Consider the following 18,610-nt stretch of genomic DNA (forward strand, 5'->3'; position numbering starts at 1 on the left):
TGTTGTGCAGCCCATGTACTATCCACTAGACAGGACTTCAGGAAAATTAGTGGTTTGCAGTTTTTTATCTCATTTCCACTGCAATAGCAGCAGAGCTCTGAAGGTGTTAGAGATGGTCAAGAAAGGCTCACTAGTATGTCACTACCACTCATGTGAACATTGACGTTTAAGTATTGCAGGTTTTAAATACTAGAATACGCTTAAACTTCTTTGGTGACTGTTGCTATATCACTCCAGGCAGGCACCTTTGTAAAAATAGCCTTTGTGCTTTATTAAAGCTAAATGGATCTTCTGCAGTTGGCATTACCACCTGGTTGGGAAGTGTTGACAGCAGTGGGCTGTAATCCCTCCTAGCAGTCTGTCAGCATGGGGCAGTGAGGACCAGAACCAGGGCAGGGACCTGGAGCTGCTGGAAGAGAGCTGTGTGGCTTGCTGTGGCGTCCTTCTGTCTGTGCAGAGGTGCTCCCTTTCATGGTAGCCAAAGTAGCTCTTCTCAGCTTCAAACTGCATCATTTGATCACAGAGCAGGAAAAGCAGGGAAAAGAAAAATTGTATTAAGCAGTGGCAGTGCAGAAGAGGTTGCAAAAGAGAATAATTACATTCTTCAGGGCACTCTGAGGGTTGCAGCCAGGAAAATACAATCAGAAGGCACTTGGTGTGCTTTCTGAAACCAATTTTGAGAAAGCCTGGATTCTACACAGTGGAGCCAGCTTTTACTTCACTGTCACCTCCTGTCTCCAGGTTTGAGGACCGACAGCTAGTTTTAAATAATTCTTTTAATTCAGGCTTTCTTAAATTTATTTAGATAAGATTGGTTTTCAGCTTAGTTCATGAACTGCATGTTGGACAGCATCACTGACACTAGTCTGCCTGCCTTCCCTCCCAGGGCTGTGATCCCATTTTTATTCTGGAAGCTGCTCTTCAGCTGAGATTCTGGCAACAATTTTGCTGCCTCTGGATCCAGTGGGGCCCAGCTACTCAGAAGGAGCAGAGGAAACTGAAGTAAACTTTTACTCTAAGCTCCAGGCACAAGGGAAGCCCTCTACAGGTCCTGCTGTGGTTACCATGACTGAGTGCTGTCATTCCATTTAGGGATCAGCTGTATAAACGTGTCTGGGTTTTTGACTGAGAAGCAGTTTAGAAACGGAGTACAGATGAAGAGCAAAACAAATTACATAAAGGATAGGGCAACAGGCAGCTCTTCAATGAGTGAGACATTAGGGTGGGTTTCCTGTAACATGGAAACAAGGATAATGTGTGCCAGTAATTCTGTGAGAAAATATATATTATCATTTTCCAAGCAGATGGTCTAAGGTGAGTGATGAGCTATTTAGATGAAATTTGAGTGGGAGGGAGGCTGTGGAGAATGAAGTGGAAGTATGATGAGTTATAGCAAAGGTCAGAAGCTGGCTTTTAATTACAGAATCACTTTGGTGACCAGGGGGTGTATTTTCAGCATATGCTGCAGACTTAGTTTAAGACTTCATGCTGCTGACTCAGTTTCCCTAAACTTTACCTCCACAGATGTATTGCAGAGCCCTTCTAATCTGTCCATATGGAATACACTGAAACTTAATGTCTATAAAACAAATTTACATCTTTACAAAGGAAATACATGAAGTTAGAGGTGAAGCTGCTATCAGTGGTTCTTTATGACTCCAAATGTGTCTGGGCATTAGCACAAATATTCACACGTTTACAAGTCTCTTCTGTGTTAGGGTGAGTCCAGGGGACATGTCAACAAAAAGAATAACTTTACCTTTTAGTTCCTCCCATAAAAACCAAATTCAGCTGATTTTTCTCCAAGTGGTATTTTCTCACAGTTCCCACATATCTGAAAACTTGCTTTGTGAAATAAATTAACTTAAAATCAACAGAGTTAGAGAAATCTTTAGCCTGTGAGCACTCCTTTTCTCTTGGGATATATCAGATATTCATTGCTTGTGTGGAAGCAGCTACTGTACTAAGGGAATCACTAAAAAGGAGGTTATATAAAGGTGGATTGTGTAGTATATATCTCCTCATAGGACCAGTGAGTTGTGGAGTAGGAGGGAATCCATTGCTGGATGACTGCCTTGGGGTGTAAGAAATGGTCCAAAGTTACAAGTGATGACAGAGAGAATAATTAAATTAGAAGATTCAGCATCATATGAGCATCTCTCTTCTTTGCACAGACACAGCCAAAAGGTTTGCAATCTTAAATGTGATCTGGGCCTGATTCCTATTTAAGCTAAAACCCTTTTTATACCACAGAGAGGTACATATAACTTAGACCTACTCTGGTTATCACCTCAAAGACTGATGGTGTTCTTTGTAATAAGTAAAAATCACTCTACAAAAAGACTTCTTCTGTTGAGAAAGAAGAAGAAAAAGGCAGGTTTGGGTTTTTTTGCAAGCATAATGTTTTAAGAATGTCATATCTGCAGCACTTGACAAAGGAATATCAGGTAAAGTTTCTGCAAGTCACAGTTCTCCTAATTTTGCAGCTAGGTAGGATCTGCAGTTGATAATGACCTATATACAAAAGGCCCAGTTTTATTTTCTGTCACCAGGCATGCTGTTTATACCCACACTGAGGGGTGATTATTCTGATTGATTTGGAAAGGCTGATTGTTTCTTTGACCCATGTAACTGGTGAGACAGCAAAGTGCAAAATTTACCCATAAGCTGCTGATAAAGTGTCCCTGTGGTTTGCAGTCTCTGCATCTCTACTGGAAAGACTAATGTGTAGTTATAGCCAAACTCCAGGACATTTCTTTCTTACAGAGGTCTTTGATTTTGTAACTGAAGTGACTGTTCTGCTATCTTGCAAGAAGACATGGAAGAAAAGATATGTACTTTGTCTTTTTTTTGGTATTATGTAGAATAAAAAGAAGTTTTTCATTCCTTTGGAAACTTCTTAAGATTTCAGAAATGTTCTTGCTCTCATGCTGGCTCGTCTAAGCAGTGGAAAAAAAAATTTGAAACAGATACCTGAGAATAGCCAGAACCTGTGGTAGTGTGGATCCTGATATGCCCCTCCTGCCCAACTGAAGAGAAAGTAGAGGTGGGAATCAGTTTGCTTGCTCTTGAGGCAGTGCACAGAATATCAAGATATACAGGGCTTTTTCCTCTGTCTCAGTGTTTCCCCTTAATAAATTCTACCCCAGGGCAAAAAAAAAAATCTTGTCAAAGAGGGCATGATCCCATGAAAATTTCTGTTTTACCAAATTGGCATTTTCCATTGTAGACCATCCATACTCAGCATTGATTTTACATTGCAGCTTGACCAGCTCACTTGCATTTCAAAGTAGAAGCTGGAGGAGCTATTGATTGCTTAGCTGAGCAGGTTGAATATGATCTGCAGTCTCCTCTTACACATTGATTCCTTGTCTCTTTACTCTCTGTATCCTGAATGTCACTGAACTGTGAGAGGCCTGCTAAATGGACAAAAATATTGATTTTCTTTCCCCTTCTTTTATTTTCAAAAGCTCCTTATTTACCAAGAACTGAACTAATATCAGGAAAACAAAAGATAACAAAAAAAGGCAAAAGGATGGTAGTTTTTGCGTATTCTTTTTTTTTTTTAAATATGAACTTGGTTGAAACTGGAGTCCTTTAAGTTGTGTTTTCATCAAGAAAGGTTATTTGCCTGTATGAAACCTTTGAACTCAGGCTGTTCAGCTTCATATTTTATTATTGTCTGATTGATGATGAACTTCTGGGGTGGTTTCCTAAATGGCTGTACCTCTAGTGTTAGGATTTTCTGTGATTTTTGCAGAGAAGTTAATGAGCAGTCCCAGCTATGCCAGGTCTTAATGCAGAATGCAATCAGTAAGTCTTTTGTTAGAGTTTATTGTACAGTTTATTGTACAGGTTTTTGTTCCTATTTTCTTCACCCACAAATGTGACACATTGCAATACCAAGTTTAGAGGGACAGAGAAGAAATTCACGGAACATAAGCTGGAGTCAAATAAAAATGAGGAGACATGCCAAGAGGGATCACTGTGGGGACATTTACGTATCTGCTGATGATCTGTATAAGCTTAGACGTGTTTGGGATGGCAAATGGGGCTGGTTACAGAAAGGGTAAAACTAGAACTGGTCCAGAACATCCAAGTGTGATAATAAAAATACCCAGGAGGTCCTTGATATCCAGTGACATTGTTTCAACTAGTAACAAAAAAGTAAAAGCAAGGTAGAGGTATAGCTAAAAACAATGAAAAAGAACTATTTTACAGGGAATGTTACTTTTCCTATAAATCAAAGCCATGCTCATGTTGTCTGTGCTCATCATTAAGAAAATAACAATTTAAAAATACATAAAGAGTGATACAAGTATTTTATGGAAAGATATGCATTTTTCCTTTAATGAAATATTTGAAATTGAAAAAAAATTAAAAATTCTTTATGTGTCCTTTGCTTAGAAGTGGTAGGGAAAGTTCTGTTGATAGTCTTCCAAATTTCTAGAGATTTGTGCTCTAACACAGGATTTATGCTGTAACAGCTGCTATGTTTTTGCTATAGGGTAAGTCCCTGTACAAAACAGTCCCCAGGATACAGCTGGGGAGACACTTGGAGAAGTTGCTAGGAATAATTCTCCAGAAACACCTACGTTTAGCAACAGTGTCTTGTTGCTAGGTATGGAGAGATCCATGAGAGCCTTTGAAAGTCATTAGCTTGCTTGAGAGGAGCAGTTCTCATTTTATTAGTAAGGATTGGAAGGTCAGTGACACTCACAAGCCCCCTGATATTCCTCCTTATGCTTTCTGGGCCACAAAACTGGCTCAGAAACTTTGAAATCGAGCAGATGGAACCAACTCTGTCACAACAAAAGCACCAATTTTCTGCATTGCTGTGAGTGATGGTTTGACCCTGGTCAGATGCCAGGTATGTGCCAAAGCCTCTCACTCCTCTCCAGAGCTAGACAGGGGAGAGAAAATATAACATAGGAGGGTTCATGTGTTGAGATATGGACTGGGAGAGATCACTCATCAAACATCTCGAGCAATACAGGCTGTAGGTAGAGATAGGAGTTGAATTTGTTACTCTAACCAAATCAGAGCAGGATTATGAACCCTTAAGAGCATCTTCCCCCCACCTCTCCCTCCTTCCCAGCTCTGCCTCCTATTCCAGCAGTGCAAGGAGACAGGGAATGGTGTTATGGTCAGTTCATCACTTGTGGTTTCTTTGGTTGCTCAGGGAGGAGTTGTTTCCCCATGCCACTGTGGGCACCCTCCCACCGGAGACAGTTCTCCACAAACCTCCAGCCTGAGTCCATCTCATGAGCAGCTGCTGCAAACTGCTGCAGTGTGAGTGCATGCCACGGGCAGCAGTGTGAGTGCATCCCACGGGCAGCAGTGTGAGTGCATCCCACGGGCAGCAGTGTGAGCGCATCCCATGGGCAGCAGTGTGAGTGCATCCCATGGGCAGCAGTCCTCCCCAGACCACTGCAGCGTTGGGGTCACTCTTGCATGGGGTGCAGTCCTTCAAGGACAGGCTGCTCTAGCCTGGGCTCCTCTCTCCATGGGCCTGCCACAGGGTCACAGCCTCTTCTCAGGCACCCACAGCTCCTCCGTGGGCTGCAGGTGGATCTCTGCATCCCCATGGATCCCCATGGGCTGCAGGGCACAGCTGCCTCACCGTGGTCTCCCCACAGGCTGCAGAGGGATCCCAGCTCCGAGGCACCTCCTGCCCTGCCTTCTCCACTGCCCTTGGTGTTTGCAGAGCTGCTCCTCCCATATGTTCTCACCCCACTCTTCTCTGGCAATTACAACTGCACAATAACTTTTTTTTTTTTCTTTCTTCTGAAATGCATTACCACAATTCCTGATTGTCCCAGGCTTTCCAGTGGCAAGTCTGTCTTTGGAGCTGCCAGGGCTTGTCTCTGCCAGACATGGTGGAAGCTTCTAGCAGCTTCTCCCAGAAGCCACCCCTGCAGCCCCACTGCTACCAAAACCAGGCTGTTCAAACCCAATACACTGTCTGAATCATGTTTAGCAGCCTCTCCACCCCTGGTTATCATTTCATTTATAGAAATGAGCTGTCCTCAGTGCCTTTTAAAAGTGATTCAGTTTTGCTTTGTTCATCTGACTTGTTGCAGTCTAAGTAGATCTGTACTTTTCTTTTTGCTAATGAGGAGCTTCAATGTTATTACTTTCATTTTGTAGTGGAGAGTCGCACAAAAATGGGTTACTTTGTAGCTTTAACAAAAATGTAGAATGTGAGATGGGTGGTCCTCTCTGACATTGTATTTCTCTAATATATGCACCTCCCATGATACAGTAAAATTAAACGTCTTTGTCTGAGTAAATTTAGAAATCAGAGGTGAAAAATATGCACTCAGTAACTCTGTATTGGCTTTAGTAGCAGAGGGATGTCATTTATGGATAATACCCCTAAAAGCTCCTGTGTGTACATGCTGTCCCATTCTCATAACTTTCTAAAGGGTTTGTCACCAAAACTGCGAGGAAAACAAAAACCCTCTAACAACAATTTTAATGTTAGAGAGTCAATTACTTTATTATCTGGCCAATATGTATCATAGAAATCTTACCCATGCATAGCCTGGGTGTGCAGAGAGAATCACTCCGTGACACATGACATTTACGAGATTTTTCTGATCTTTTATACAGTCAAATCTCATAGAAATGAATTGGGTCAGTGTTCATTGGTCTAAAGTTGTGTAGTTCTTAGTACTTGGTGTCCTATTGGATCTGTATTTCTTTGCTTCTGATGTTAAGTAGATCTTCATTCCTTGATTTTCTTACCAGTCTTTTCTGGAGGAGATGTCTCCAACTCTACCAGAGGTAGAGTCTGGGGTAGATGTTCGTAGATGGCCACTGGTGGCTCTTTATCTTTTGGGCTATTCCCAGTCTGTTGAGATCTTAACTTCATCAGACCTCACCTAGAGGAAAAATCCCCTAGAAAGAAACTTAAAATTCTTTTTCCCCAGTCAAAGGCAAACAAAACCCCTTGACTAAAGTTATACAAAAATTTTTAAACTGGTGTGTTTTCCAACACGTTGGGTGTGCTGATCACTGGCTCAATTGAACTTTTCTGTCTTTCTCTTTTGTTGCCATATTTCTTTGGATATGAGAAATTAATGCTGCCAACAGTCAGTACAGCCTTCCACTGTCTGAAGCTGTTTTGTTTGGTGATGCCTTTGTGCATCTGGACACACTGTCCCAAACCACCTTCAAGGGATGTTGATCTTCAGTACAGTTTATAGGGCCTGAGTCCAACTACCAGCCTGACTTCTTCAAAACTACCGGCTATCGGTTTCCACTTCTTACTTCACCTTCAGGAACAGACCTGTATTAACCTTGAGGCTTTAGAGAAAAAAGAACCATTACTTCCTTTGATTGATCAGCTTGCTGCTACGTGCTTGTTGGTTTTTAAACATGCCTATTCGATGTCATCAGTTGGGACTACCTTCTTCCTCTGGAATTTGGTTCAGATTCTGCTCTTTTGAAGTTCTTGATATTTGAGGTTCAAGTTGTGGGTACTGTTCCACTTTCTAACACCCACTGGTATAATTTAGCAAATCTGTCATTTATGCTCAATATAACAGAGTCATTTAACTGCAGGATCTCATCGGTGCAATTAACCCTGTTCCTTTGAAATGAGGAGCTGATTGTCTTGGCATTCATGGGAGCAGAGAGCATAGTAGAGTGCTGCAGTTCCTGGCCCTTCCAGAGCAGTACTGCAGTCAATTGATTATTTTCTAATTGGTTTTGCATCCAGTATCCTGCTGGTTTATTGTCATCCAAGTGACTGTATGCACCATGCATAAGTAAAAGTACAGTAAAAATCAATACTTGAAACCTTTTTTTCCTTGTAAAGAAAGCCATCCATGGACTACCTTTGATACATGACCTTCATTCTGCTTGCAACACAGCTAGTAGTAACTTTTTCATAATTTAGGTCTATGCTAATAAAGTAGTTGCTCAGGTTCTGATCTGTACTTAAACTTGTATTCTAATGAAAAAGGAAGAAATTACTTAAGAATGAAATAAACTAAAGGCTGTTATTGTAGATAAATAAGCCTAATTTTGAGATGGTAAAATTCATGCTATTTTTGTAAGAAAATGTTGTTTCACTAGGTTCGAATAAATATACCTCACAGGCTTGAATCATTTAGTGACTGTTATCAGAAGCCTGAGTCCTATGAATGCTGCTTTTCCTGCTTCATTTAGAGAAACAAGGACTTAAAAGCTGGTGTGAGGTTGCATTGTGCGTGGGATTGAGGGCTGGGTTCCAGGTCTGAATGTCACACAAACTGATGGGATTATGGATGTTACAAGATGAAAATGTTTCCCAGTACTTTTCTACTGTTGGACATGCAGACGTGTTCTCTCTTGCACGTGTTTTTGAAACCTTGATGTGGTACTTAATGCCTTTGGGGAGGCCTACTCTTCCTTCTGAAGTAGAATGAGATGCAGTCCCTCTCCTGATCTAGACTAGATATGAAAGCAGAAATTTTCTTCTTGGGAAAAAACAGTGTGTTTTTCTAACGTAGGTACCCAGCTGGCAAGAAGACGAGGATTTTGCTGTGTCAGCTGTGTGCAGCCCTAAATGGGCAGTTTTCCACCCAGATCACTGGATTTGCATTATCATTTTCCAAGTTTGTTCTTTGGGGATCTTTTTTTCTGGAATACATGGATGTTACCTGTTCTTGGGCTCATTGCTTTCTAAACATGTCTTTGTGAGGAAAAAGGCAAATTCTTACCTTGTGCTGGTTGAGATCACACTGCAAGGCAGTTGACTAAGGCAATTTGTAGCTCATGGAAAAAGCTACCAAGACCTTTTCCAAAAATTTGAACTCTTCTTTTCACAAAAATGCCTGATCTTTTCCAGATTCAATTGTATGACTTACTGTCATTTGCAAATATGAGGAAACCCACTTGGTTTTTGTGGTGAAAAAAGGTCCCAGAATTTCTGAGACTGTTCTGTGTGTGGATGGTGACATCCTGTATGCCCTTTCTCCAAGTGAAACATTCAGAAAACAGCCTGCAGAGTGGGTTCAGTTCAGTGAAGATTATGCCTCTTTGGGGGGTGTATTTCCTTGTCTCAGGAAATTATAATGTTATACAAAAAATACACTATGTTGTATTGTGAAGATGGAACAAATCAGACAAATGAGGTGATGCTGAAGAGGGAAAACAGCCTGTGCTGTTTCTGCACATTGCTCCCTCTCTTCCTCTCCGTTGTCTTAAAAGACAAGCCAGGGCTCCCCAGCATTGCTTTTTAATTAGTAGAAATCCTTTTCTGTTTAATCCTAATTCAGTACCCTAATGCAGGCAGGTCCTGCAGAGCCAGCAAGTTTACATGGGAGCACAAACGCCTGAAATCTTTTTCTCTGGCATCCGTCTGCATGAGGCTTGTCTTCTGTTCCTAATTATGTTCTCTGGTGACAGCTTGGGGTTTGCAGTGGCAAGCAGAGAGGCAGGGGTGAGGCTGGGAGGGGGGAGGCAGAGTGACACGTGTTGCTCTGTCTCCATGGCATCACTGAGCTTTGTGTTAGAGCTGTCAAACACTGTGCTGATACCTTTCTTTACTGTGTACAGCGACCTGGTGTCATGAAGTACACCTTGTATGGGTCCTGCTTAGTCACTGTCCTCTTACCAGGTTATTTCATATTAGGTATTTTCTTTACTTTCAATCCGTTCCACTTTTAATGAACCTGCACAAGTATTGGGAGCACACATATAAATGAAAGAACCAATTCAGTATTTTACCATTTGGTGCCTTTAGTTAAGGAGGTAAAATTCATACAAGTGTATTGTTGGAAACCTTTGACCCTGCCTTTTCAGGGCATGCTGTGCACCATCCTGCTCCCTGTGAATTGGTATTGGGTTTTCAGGGTTATAGTGGAACAGCAGAGCTGGGAGGAAAACAGGTTTTAGCTCCCATCAGTTAGATCCCAGTTTCACCTCTGTCACAGACACCTCACTGAGCACTGGCTTTTATGCTCATGCTTTAATTAACTGAGACAGAAAGATGCCTCCAAGAATGATTCAACTGTCCTAAGATCTGATTGAATATACACAAAGTTGCTATGACACAGCAGTGTAACTCATATGTATACATTTTTAATCTGAAATGCCAAAGTCACATATGTAGAAGTTGTTCTCTGAGTTATAAGATTTATTTAATAACCATGGATTCTTTTCAAGAACACACCTAAGTAAATGTTAGGGGGTCTTGTACTCCTTTTTGCTGCACTTAAACATGTATTTAATGGTTTTAATTGTTCCTCTTTGATCAGGAAGGCTGGATTTTTTTCTTTTTTTCCTTTTTTTTTTTTTTTTAACAATTAAATGTTAGTACTCTTCGCTCTATCTTGTTACCAGGTTAGGCTAAAGAGTGCAAAATGAGTGTGCCGAAGCTGACAGAACCTTTTGCAATTTCTGTGAATATGTTATTACATATTACACCTCCAGCTGCAGCCACTGAGTGGTCTCCTTCAGGAAGGCTCTTTTACATGGGGACAAATAAGGTGGTTATGGTCTGACATTTGAAGTTCCTGCCTCCAAAGATATTTGCATGTTTAACTTGTCCTATATTCAACAGTGCTTCCTTAAATGTCATGTGGATTTGCAGTGCATAAAGAAAAGGATTTCTGGAAATCTGTGATGACTTGTGTTTTATAACCTGTATTTTCATATCCTATACTTCAGCCAGTGTGGTCAGTTTAGTGACTTCTTTGCCATGTAGTTTTTCTTGCCAGTATATTTATTTATCACTTATTTATTGCAAGGTTAATCCTTGAAAGTAGATCATTTTACGAGACATTTTTGAGAGCCTCAGAAAATGATGAAAGCTCACAACACCAGATTTTTTCTCCCAGAAAATTTCATTGGCAGTGTTCTGTCCTACTGTAAAAAGGGGAGTTGGGGGGATTCTTTTTGATAGATTTCTCAGCTGAAAATAAAATGACAAGGCTGCCAGCATGGAATAGGAATAGGCTTCCATAGGAAGCCCATATAGGAATCCTTCACCTCATGCATAACATTGAGACATAAATAATCAGATTGTTCCTATCAGGCAGGAAAGGTTATCTAATGATCTTATAATGACCTGGAGAAAAATCTGAAATAGTAGAAGTGTGGTTGAGACCTGCTTCCTCATTTTGTCAAATGTCTACAGCTTGGAGCTGTGACATATTTGGAATCGGTTAAATAATTTTAGCTTCTATTTTGATGGCAATGAAAAATACAACTGTGACAAGAGGACTCATGATAATAATGATGCCTGGAGAGGGGCTCACTCTTATGCTGATTGTTTGGTGTCTAAAACATTCAAGCTGAATTTTTTCTCCAGATAGAACACTCTGGTTGAGTGTCTTCCCTTCACAGCTGTTGCAGTAGTCCTGGAGATTTCTGCCTCTGTAAATTCTGAATGGAATAAGTCCCTGGTTTAGAAGTTGCAAATGAATGACACAAACACAAATAGTGTGTTTTCATAACCCTTATCACTCATGAAAACAAGTCTAAAATAAGCTTTTTATGTGTGTCAAGAATGCTGAGGTAAAGATGTAAAAATTAACCCTTCCAGGTGAGGAAAGCTGTGCAACAGGAGGGTTTCATCAGAAGGAAGCGAGGATATAGAGACATCAATGACATTGACATCAACATGAATGATCCTTTATTTACAAAGCAGTGGTACCTGGTAAGTTCTGAGAGAAAAATCTCAGTAATCATAACTAAATAATTGTCATTCAAGCCATGCTGTGCAGTTGCAGTGTTTTCCAACAGTTCTTTCCAAATGCAGGACTTGGGAATGGATCCAAGCCTCTGTTGTGTTGGTTTTAATTGTACCCCTTTTTTATTGGGAAGATCCAGCACATTTCAAGTGATAAATTTCATTTCATTCAATGGAAAGCTCCTTAGAAGGCTTGAAAGAGAACTATATTGATGTCCTGTGGGCATTGCTGGTGTGCTGGTGTGACCCCTAGAACTGCATACGAATCATGTCTTTGAGCTGTTGCCAGGTAAAATATTGTTATGGAATTATAACAAAAAACTATAAAGTATTTGCTAGCAAAAGTTAAAGCTTTTCTTTTCTTATGGAAATTTGAATGTAATTTGTCAAAAAAGAACAGCTGAAAACTGATGAATTTTGGCTTCAGCTAATGTCAGAGGAAATTCATATTTTGCTTAATTGTTTCAGTTTTTCTGTGTCATATTTTTAGAGTGAGATGTCTTTAGGCATGAAAGAAAAGTTATATTTTTACTTGGAAGTGAAATGATTTTTTAATTTAAAAGTTTTAATTTTTAAAGTTAAATGATTTTTTTAATTTAAAAAATTGATAAAGTAATTCTGGTCTGTTTTATTGTTGCAACATATTTATGATGAAATACTCAGTAAATGCAGTACTGCCTTGTTAACTTAAGAAAGGTATTTTTGCTTAAGAGTAATCTTTCTTCCTCTTAATCCATTTCTTACGTTTCATGAATCCATCCAATATGGCTGCAGTTGTTTGTTTTTTTTTTCCTGAGGCAAAAGGTTTCAAATGAATTGGAGGCACATTAGCATGGATGGGATTTTATCCTTGAAGAGTCGATAAAATAAAGTGGGGATTAATTCAGTTATTTTCTGGTAGTTAATCAAAATGTTGCAGTGATAAAAATAAGAAAAAATTAGGAAGCTATACAGTGGATCCCTACTTTCAAGAAAAAGTATTTCCTGCTCATAAAAATCAGTTGTTCTAACATTTTTCCTGGATTGATCCACTGGCTGACATGTTAAGTGGAAAAATCCTTTTTTGGGGTCCAAAAGATTCAATGTTTAACCAAATCTTATAAACCACAAAAAATTGAATTTTACCAGTTTTGGTTTTTTTTCAGGTTTTTTGTTGTTGTTGTGGGGGTTTTTTTGTTTTTTGTTTGGTTTGGGGTTTTTTTGTGGTGTTTGTTTTATTGGGGTTTTGTTTTGTTGTTGTTGGGTTTTTTTTTTAAAGCTGCATTATTGAAGTAGATATGATTATGGACAGATGCATACTCCAAAAACATACGGAATATATTTTCTGTACCAAAGATGCATGCAGAGACATAAAGGAAAAAACAGTGGCTGTGGAAATATGTCAGTCAAGTAAAAAAAGCTTTTTTTTTTTTTCACTGATGTATTAGATTAACACTGGTCAAGCAGATGGGACTCCTGGACTTGACCTTAACGTAGCTGAAGCATGGGAGCTGGGATACACAGGGAAGGGAGTAACCATAGGAATTATGGATGATGGTAAGTGAAGACTGAGTTCTAATTTAATACTTTTAAGTAGACTTTTTTCATGTAATTGAAGTTAAAAAAAAAGATTAAAAAGTAATAGTTGATTGCTTGTAGTGGTGAAACTACCAGCCTCTATAAATACTTTGACATCTTCAGGGAAAATATGATACAAAGATAGGGGTACTGAGGAATGGATATCCGAGCATTAGAAATAGTTTGCAATTATCACTCAGATGTCTTTCAGGGCACACTGTAATGGCCATTAAACCTAAGGAGAAACTCCCCTTGATTTCTGTAGGCACTGACTGGAGGAGGAAATTTCTGTGCAAAAAATACCTAAGAAAATGTTTTTTGGATTACATTATTTTCAAAGTCATCCTTGATAGCGGAAATAATTAAACACTTTCATGCTGAATGTCAGTGAAGATCTGTATAGTAGATATATTGCTAGCTTCAGACTAAGATCAGGAAAGATGAAGGTAAAAGGTACAGTTGAAGTTTCAGTTCTTCTACTTATGGGTTCTTGCTGAAGTAAAGGAATTCCATACAGCCTCTCAACACTCTCCTTTGGAATAAATCTTGAATGTTTTCCTTTAATGGGGCTGAATAAAATTAAAAATAAATAAAATGTCTGTATCCACATATGTTTTCTAGAGTCAACCGGGATCTGTCCTTACTTATTTCAGTTCCTCACTTGCTTACTCCTATGGCAAGGTTTTTGTGGAAGTAAGAAAGTAGACTCAGACATCTGGATATTAGGAAGAAATTCTTTGCTATGATGGTGGTGAGATACTGTAACAGGTTGCCAAGGGAGGTTATGGCAGTGTTCAAGGCCAGGTTGGATAAAGCCTTGAGCAACCTGATTTATGTATTGATGAAAGATCAATCTCATCTGAGAGGTGACGTCTTGTGTCATGATTTCACTGATCTCACAGAGGCAGGACTTGGCTTTCAGATTAGCAAGGCATGACTGTGCTGGGAATGATGGCAAACTGCTTGAGCTTTGCATCAATAAAACTGCTGGTCCATCAGATACAGCTTTCAGAGAAGGGAGTAATTTGCCTTATAATTTCTTTCTAGTGACTCTAAAAAAAGATGGCCTGAATAACAGGATTCTTCATAGGGATTTTTATTGTCCATCTACCATTTGGATCAGTAACAAGGGTCTCCTAAGGCAAATCTAATGCTAAGGATCCTACAGAATGAGAAGTAATCTTTCCATCAGAAAAATGATGATGTTATGGCATTCTCCTTGAAAATAAAATAGATTGTGTAATGGGGAGGTGGTTGGAAAAACAGAATAGAGTGGTGATGATGAAAATGTAGCATGAGATTGGTGGCCATTGTTTTGTATGTTTTAACTGGCTATGTAATAGGTCATCTTATCCCAGCTGAGTGTGGATCTGCCACCTCTGTTACACCATCCACTGGGATTTGTACATTTGGCATGTATAGAAAGATGCCATGCAGTAGAATGAGTATTCTATTATTCTATTGCCCTGCAATAGAAAGAGTATTACACACTGTTAGAATCTTTAGCACACTACCAAAATGTGGAGCCTATACACAGATATTTGCTAAAATGGTTTAATCCAATATTAAAAGTTCTCTTTCATGCAAATAATCTGAAATGTTTGCCTTAGTGATCACCCAAGTCTACTCTAGGTAATTTTCTAGTTTACAGTGGTTAAAAATACTCATTTTTCTATCCTGTGCTGATCCAGTGCTTACTAATCTTATTAGTTTTGGTATGCCTTAAGATGACAAAATTCATACAAAGATAAATTGTGATTTAAACCTTATAAATAAATATGATCTAGTCTACAAAACAATAAACTTTGTCATTCAGCTCACTTTTTCAAATGGCCGCTGGATTTTTACGTAAATTATTGAAAAGTCCACTTTTAAAAACTGGAATTTCACTTCAATCAGTTGCATTATTCACCATTATTATTTTCCTATGGTTGTAAAGGAATCTTGTTCTGTGATCATTAGAAAATCTTTTTTGAAACTCTTAACCTTTGGTTTCTGTTCTGTCATTGTCTTATTGCAGGAATTGATTATCTGCATCCAGATCTTGCATCAAACTACGTAAGTTCATGCTGACCTTTTCTGTAAGATGTGGATTTTCTTATTACTGTATTCCCTCTGCTACAAAATTTTAAATAGGGAGTAGAAGAGCAGTACAGCTGGACTCCTGATCTTAGTGATCATACATTTCCCATTGAAAGGAGCAGACTGAAAATGGGGCTGCCTGTGCAAGGAGTGGAAATGTGACAAGGGTCTTTGTGGAGGAATGACAGTCTTGTGTCACATTAAATAAGCTGCAGCTTGTAGTATTGGTTTTAGGACAGAAATAAGTAACATGTGAATTTTCTCTAAGTCCTGCTATTAAGATGCAGAATACCCCTATCACTTGCAGGGCCATGGAGCTGTGGCAAGGCAGGTATTAGCCTTTGAAACCTCCAAAACCAGTTTAATTCCTTTATACCAGGCGTTTTGATCCAGTGCTTCAAAGCATGTGCAGGGCAGATTGTGTATTCTCAGCACATGCTATGCAAATTGATTGTTCCACAAATCTCCCTCAGGATTCAGACCTTTGGACTAGAGTGTTCTTCCTTTCTTAACTCTTCGTCTCCCTCCAACCCTCCATTGGCACTAGCTCTCTTATCTTCAGGTCCCTTCCTGAGGGACGCCCAGGCTGCTTCAGCTGAGCAATGTGGTTTAGTTTGCAATTATAATTAAATGAAAAGAGGAATAAGGTGTGCTGGAGCTTTTGGAAAAAAATGTCAGCCACTTAGATAGAACAACTCCAAAATAAGGAAGACAGTTATTTTTACATACGGGCAGTTTGGAACATAGTGACACGCACAGGATGAAAACATATTTGTGTTGCAAGTAGCAAAGCACATTTGGTAGATAGAAAATGGATATGGAAGGCTTTGGAGCGGGCATTTGGGAAACAGCTGACCATAGAATGCAGATTATCCAGTTTCACTCCTTATGAACTGGCTTAATAGCAGCTAATTAAACCCTGTGCCCTGACTGCAGAATTCTCTCCCAAGAGAAATAACTCAGTAGGATGTTCCCATAAATTAATAGAAATAAATAATTTTTTAAAAGGCAGCCTTTTTCTTTGCAGAAATTGTGCTCTGTGTATATTGTAGTATGTGATGTGGGCAAAGCACATGCTCTATATTCACTTTTCAGCAGCAAGTGTGGACAAAGTATGTGGGAACATTCTGTTTCTAAAAATTATGTTGCAAATAGACAGGAAAATTCTGCCCAATATACCTGATATAAGAGTTCTGTTGTTAACAGTGAATTTAGCAAAGCACATGCTCTATATTCACTTTTCAGCAGCAAGTGTGGACAAAGTATGTGGGAACATTCTGTTTCTAAAAATCATGTTTCAAATAGACAAGAAAAAAGTCTGCCCAATATACATGATATAAGAGTTCTTTTAACAGTGAATTTAAGATCATGCCCAGAAACCAAAACTAGATTCTGCTGTAATACAGTGTTTTCTCTTTTAATTCCAAAATATTTTGTGTTTGATGGATAAGTATTTGTCAGGTTTAGCAGAAATATATTGGTTTTAGAGTGGCAGTAGTGAATATTGTGGAAATTTGTGGAAAGTGACACAGAGAAGGGCAATGCACAGATATGATGGTAGAAATCCTGAAATAATGGAACTGGAGAGAAATCTGAGAGTTACAGGATATTAGAAAAATATCCCTTGGATATTGGAAAGAAAATTGGAAAGAAAAGCTGTCTGGACATAGGATCATCAAACCTTTAATGGCAGTCATGGAAGACTTGTGAGGAGACTGATTTGAAACAAGGATCTGAAAAGATTTGTGCAGGAGTGACTTTGTCCAAGTGAGGAGAGGTTCTGCAGTGTAGCAGTGATCAGGCTGTGGAGAGAAAAGAGAAGATCAGCTGGCTAATACAAAATGCAGAAGCAAATGGCTGGTTGGTAAGACAGTCATTAAAGGAGCAACAGAAATCCCATCTGAAAGATCTTGAAGGAGATAAGACCTCCAGGCTTTAATACTGAAAATCCAAAATAGAATTTTTCACATGAGGTCTATGGTCCTAGGCTGTCACAGCACTGTGTCTGAGAGGTGGCTGGTTAAGGACAAGGTTGATTCCTTCTCCTGCTGCTAAAACCTGCCATCACCTCCCTTGCCCAGCCACAGCAGAGTGAGTGCAGGGCTTGGTTCACCTGTACTTTGCCTCTCCCTGTGAGGCTACACAGGCTGCACAGTCCCAAGAGTTCCTGCTCTGGCAGCCTCTGCTGTCTCTCAGAGGCCACAGGAGCCTTTTCCCAGCAGGGAGTAATTTGGGCATGAACTAAAGATGAGGACTTAAATTCCACTGGAGAAAATAACAGTTTGGATGTAAAAATGCACTGAAACGAGTCTCTTAAGCTGACATAGCAATTGCAGTCTTCTTTGTACAACTCCTGTACCACATTCTTGGTGTTTTGCTATATCTGCACTTTGGGGCAGCTTTCTCTGAAGATCTGTTGTTTATTTTTAAGATAAATAAAAATATTTTCAATAGTATTAAAGCCTGCATACCCTGGCAGTGTCTGTACATCTTGCTTGGAAAATTGGGAGCAATTAGAAAGTCTCTCAAAGGTGGTAGGTTTGGCAGTTGAGCATTTTCAAGTGTAAAACCTTGGCCTTGGTTTCTCATTTTAATTTGTCTTTTATGATTTTGACTTTCTGGTTTTCTTGCTTGAATAGTTTAATGGAGGTCAGCACTTAGATGAAATGCAGGGTCAGGGAAGAGAAAGATCTTTCTGAAGAAGAAAACTTTGTACTTTCTCTTAAGATTGTTGAACTTCCACCTATCACATGGAGTGCACTTCCATCCATATTTTTCTTTGCAGTTTTCTAAGATTTACTGCTTGAATCATCCATTTCTGGGCTCTTTATATACATGGAAAGACATGTGCCTGCTCATGGTGTGGGTGGACTGCTCTCCCAGCATTGCCTCCTGGCTTGCTGCAGTATAGCTACTTGCTTTTCTGGGATCAGGGAGTTATGGCAAAGCTGGAATTTTCCATTCTACACTGTGAATGCAGAGAGACTCATTGTCAAATGAGCTATATTTTCTTCCAAGCCTTGGAAACCCTGCAGGGAACCTTGGAAACCTTCAGGAAACTATTTTTTTCACCACAAAGAGAGCCCTTCATTATGAACTGATAATTAAAAAGCTGGGGCCTAATCTACACCATGGTTTGCTTTCAAATCATAATGTACATATAAACCCAGCAATTTTCAGGACAGTTTCTCCAAGATACAGCATCTGAGTGAGAAAGAAATGTCAAGTTACAGGGGCTGCATCTGAGATATGTCTAATAAAAGGGGAAAAAAGCAGTTGTTGGGG

The 18,610-nt window shown here is 39.5% G+C and overlaps 1 protein-coding gene across 1 annotated transcript in view; it reads left to right on the forward strand.

Annotated features, from left to right (window-relative positions):
• Positions 1–18,610, forward strand: part of PCSK2 (proprotein convertase subtilisin/kexin type 2) — a 99,798-nt gene that overhangs the window by 37,412 nt on the left and 43,776 nt on the right. The window contains exons 3-5 of the mRNA XM_041477194.1: positions 11,540–11,653; positions 13,114–13,222; positions 15,264–15,301. Of these exons, the coding sequence (XP_041333128.1) occupies positions 11,540–11,653; positions 13,114–13,222; positions 15,264–15,301 (261 nt within the window). The remainder of the gene's footprint in view (positions 1–11,539; positions 11,654–13,113; positions 13,223–15,263; positions 15,302–18,610) is intronic.

This window comes from Pyrgilauda ruficollis, unplaced genomic scaffold (assembly GCF_017590135.1).
Source record: "Pyrgilauda ruficollis isolate IOZ18807 unplaced genomic scaffold, ASM1759013v1 scaffold4, whole genome shotgun sequence".
Lineage (NCBI taxonomy): Eukaryota > Metazoa > Chordata > Aves > Passeriformes > Passeridae > Pyrgilauda > Pyrgilauda ruficollis.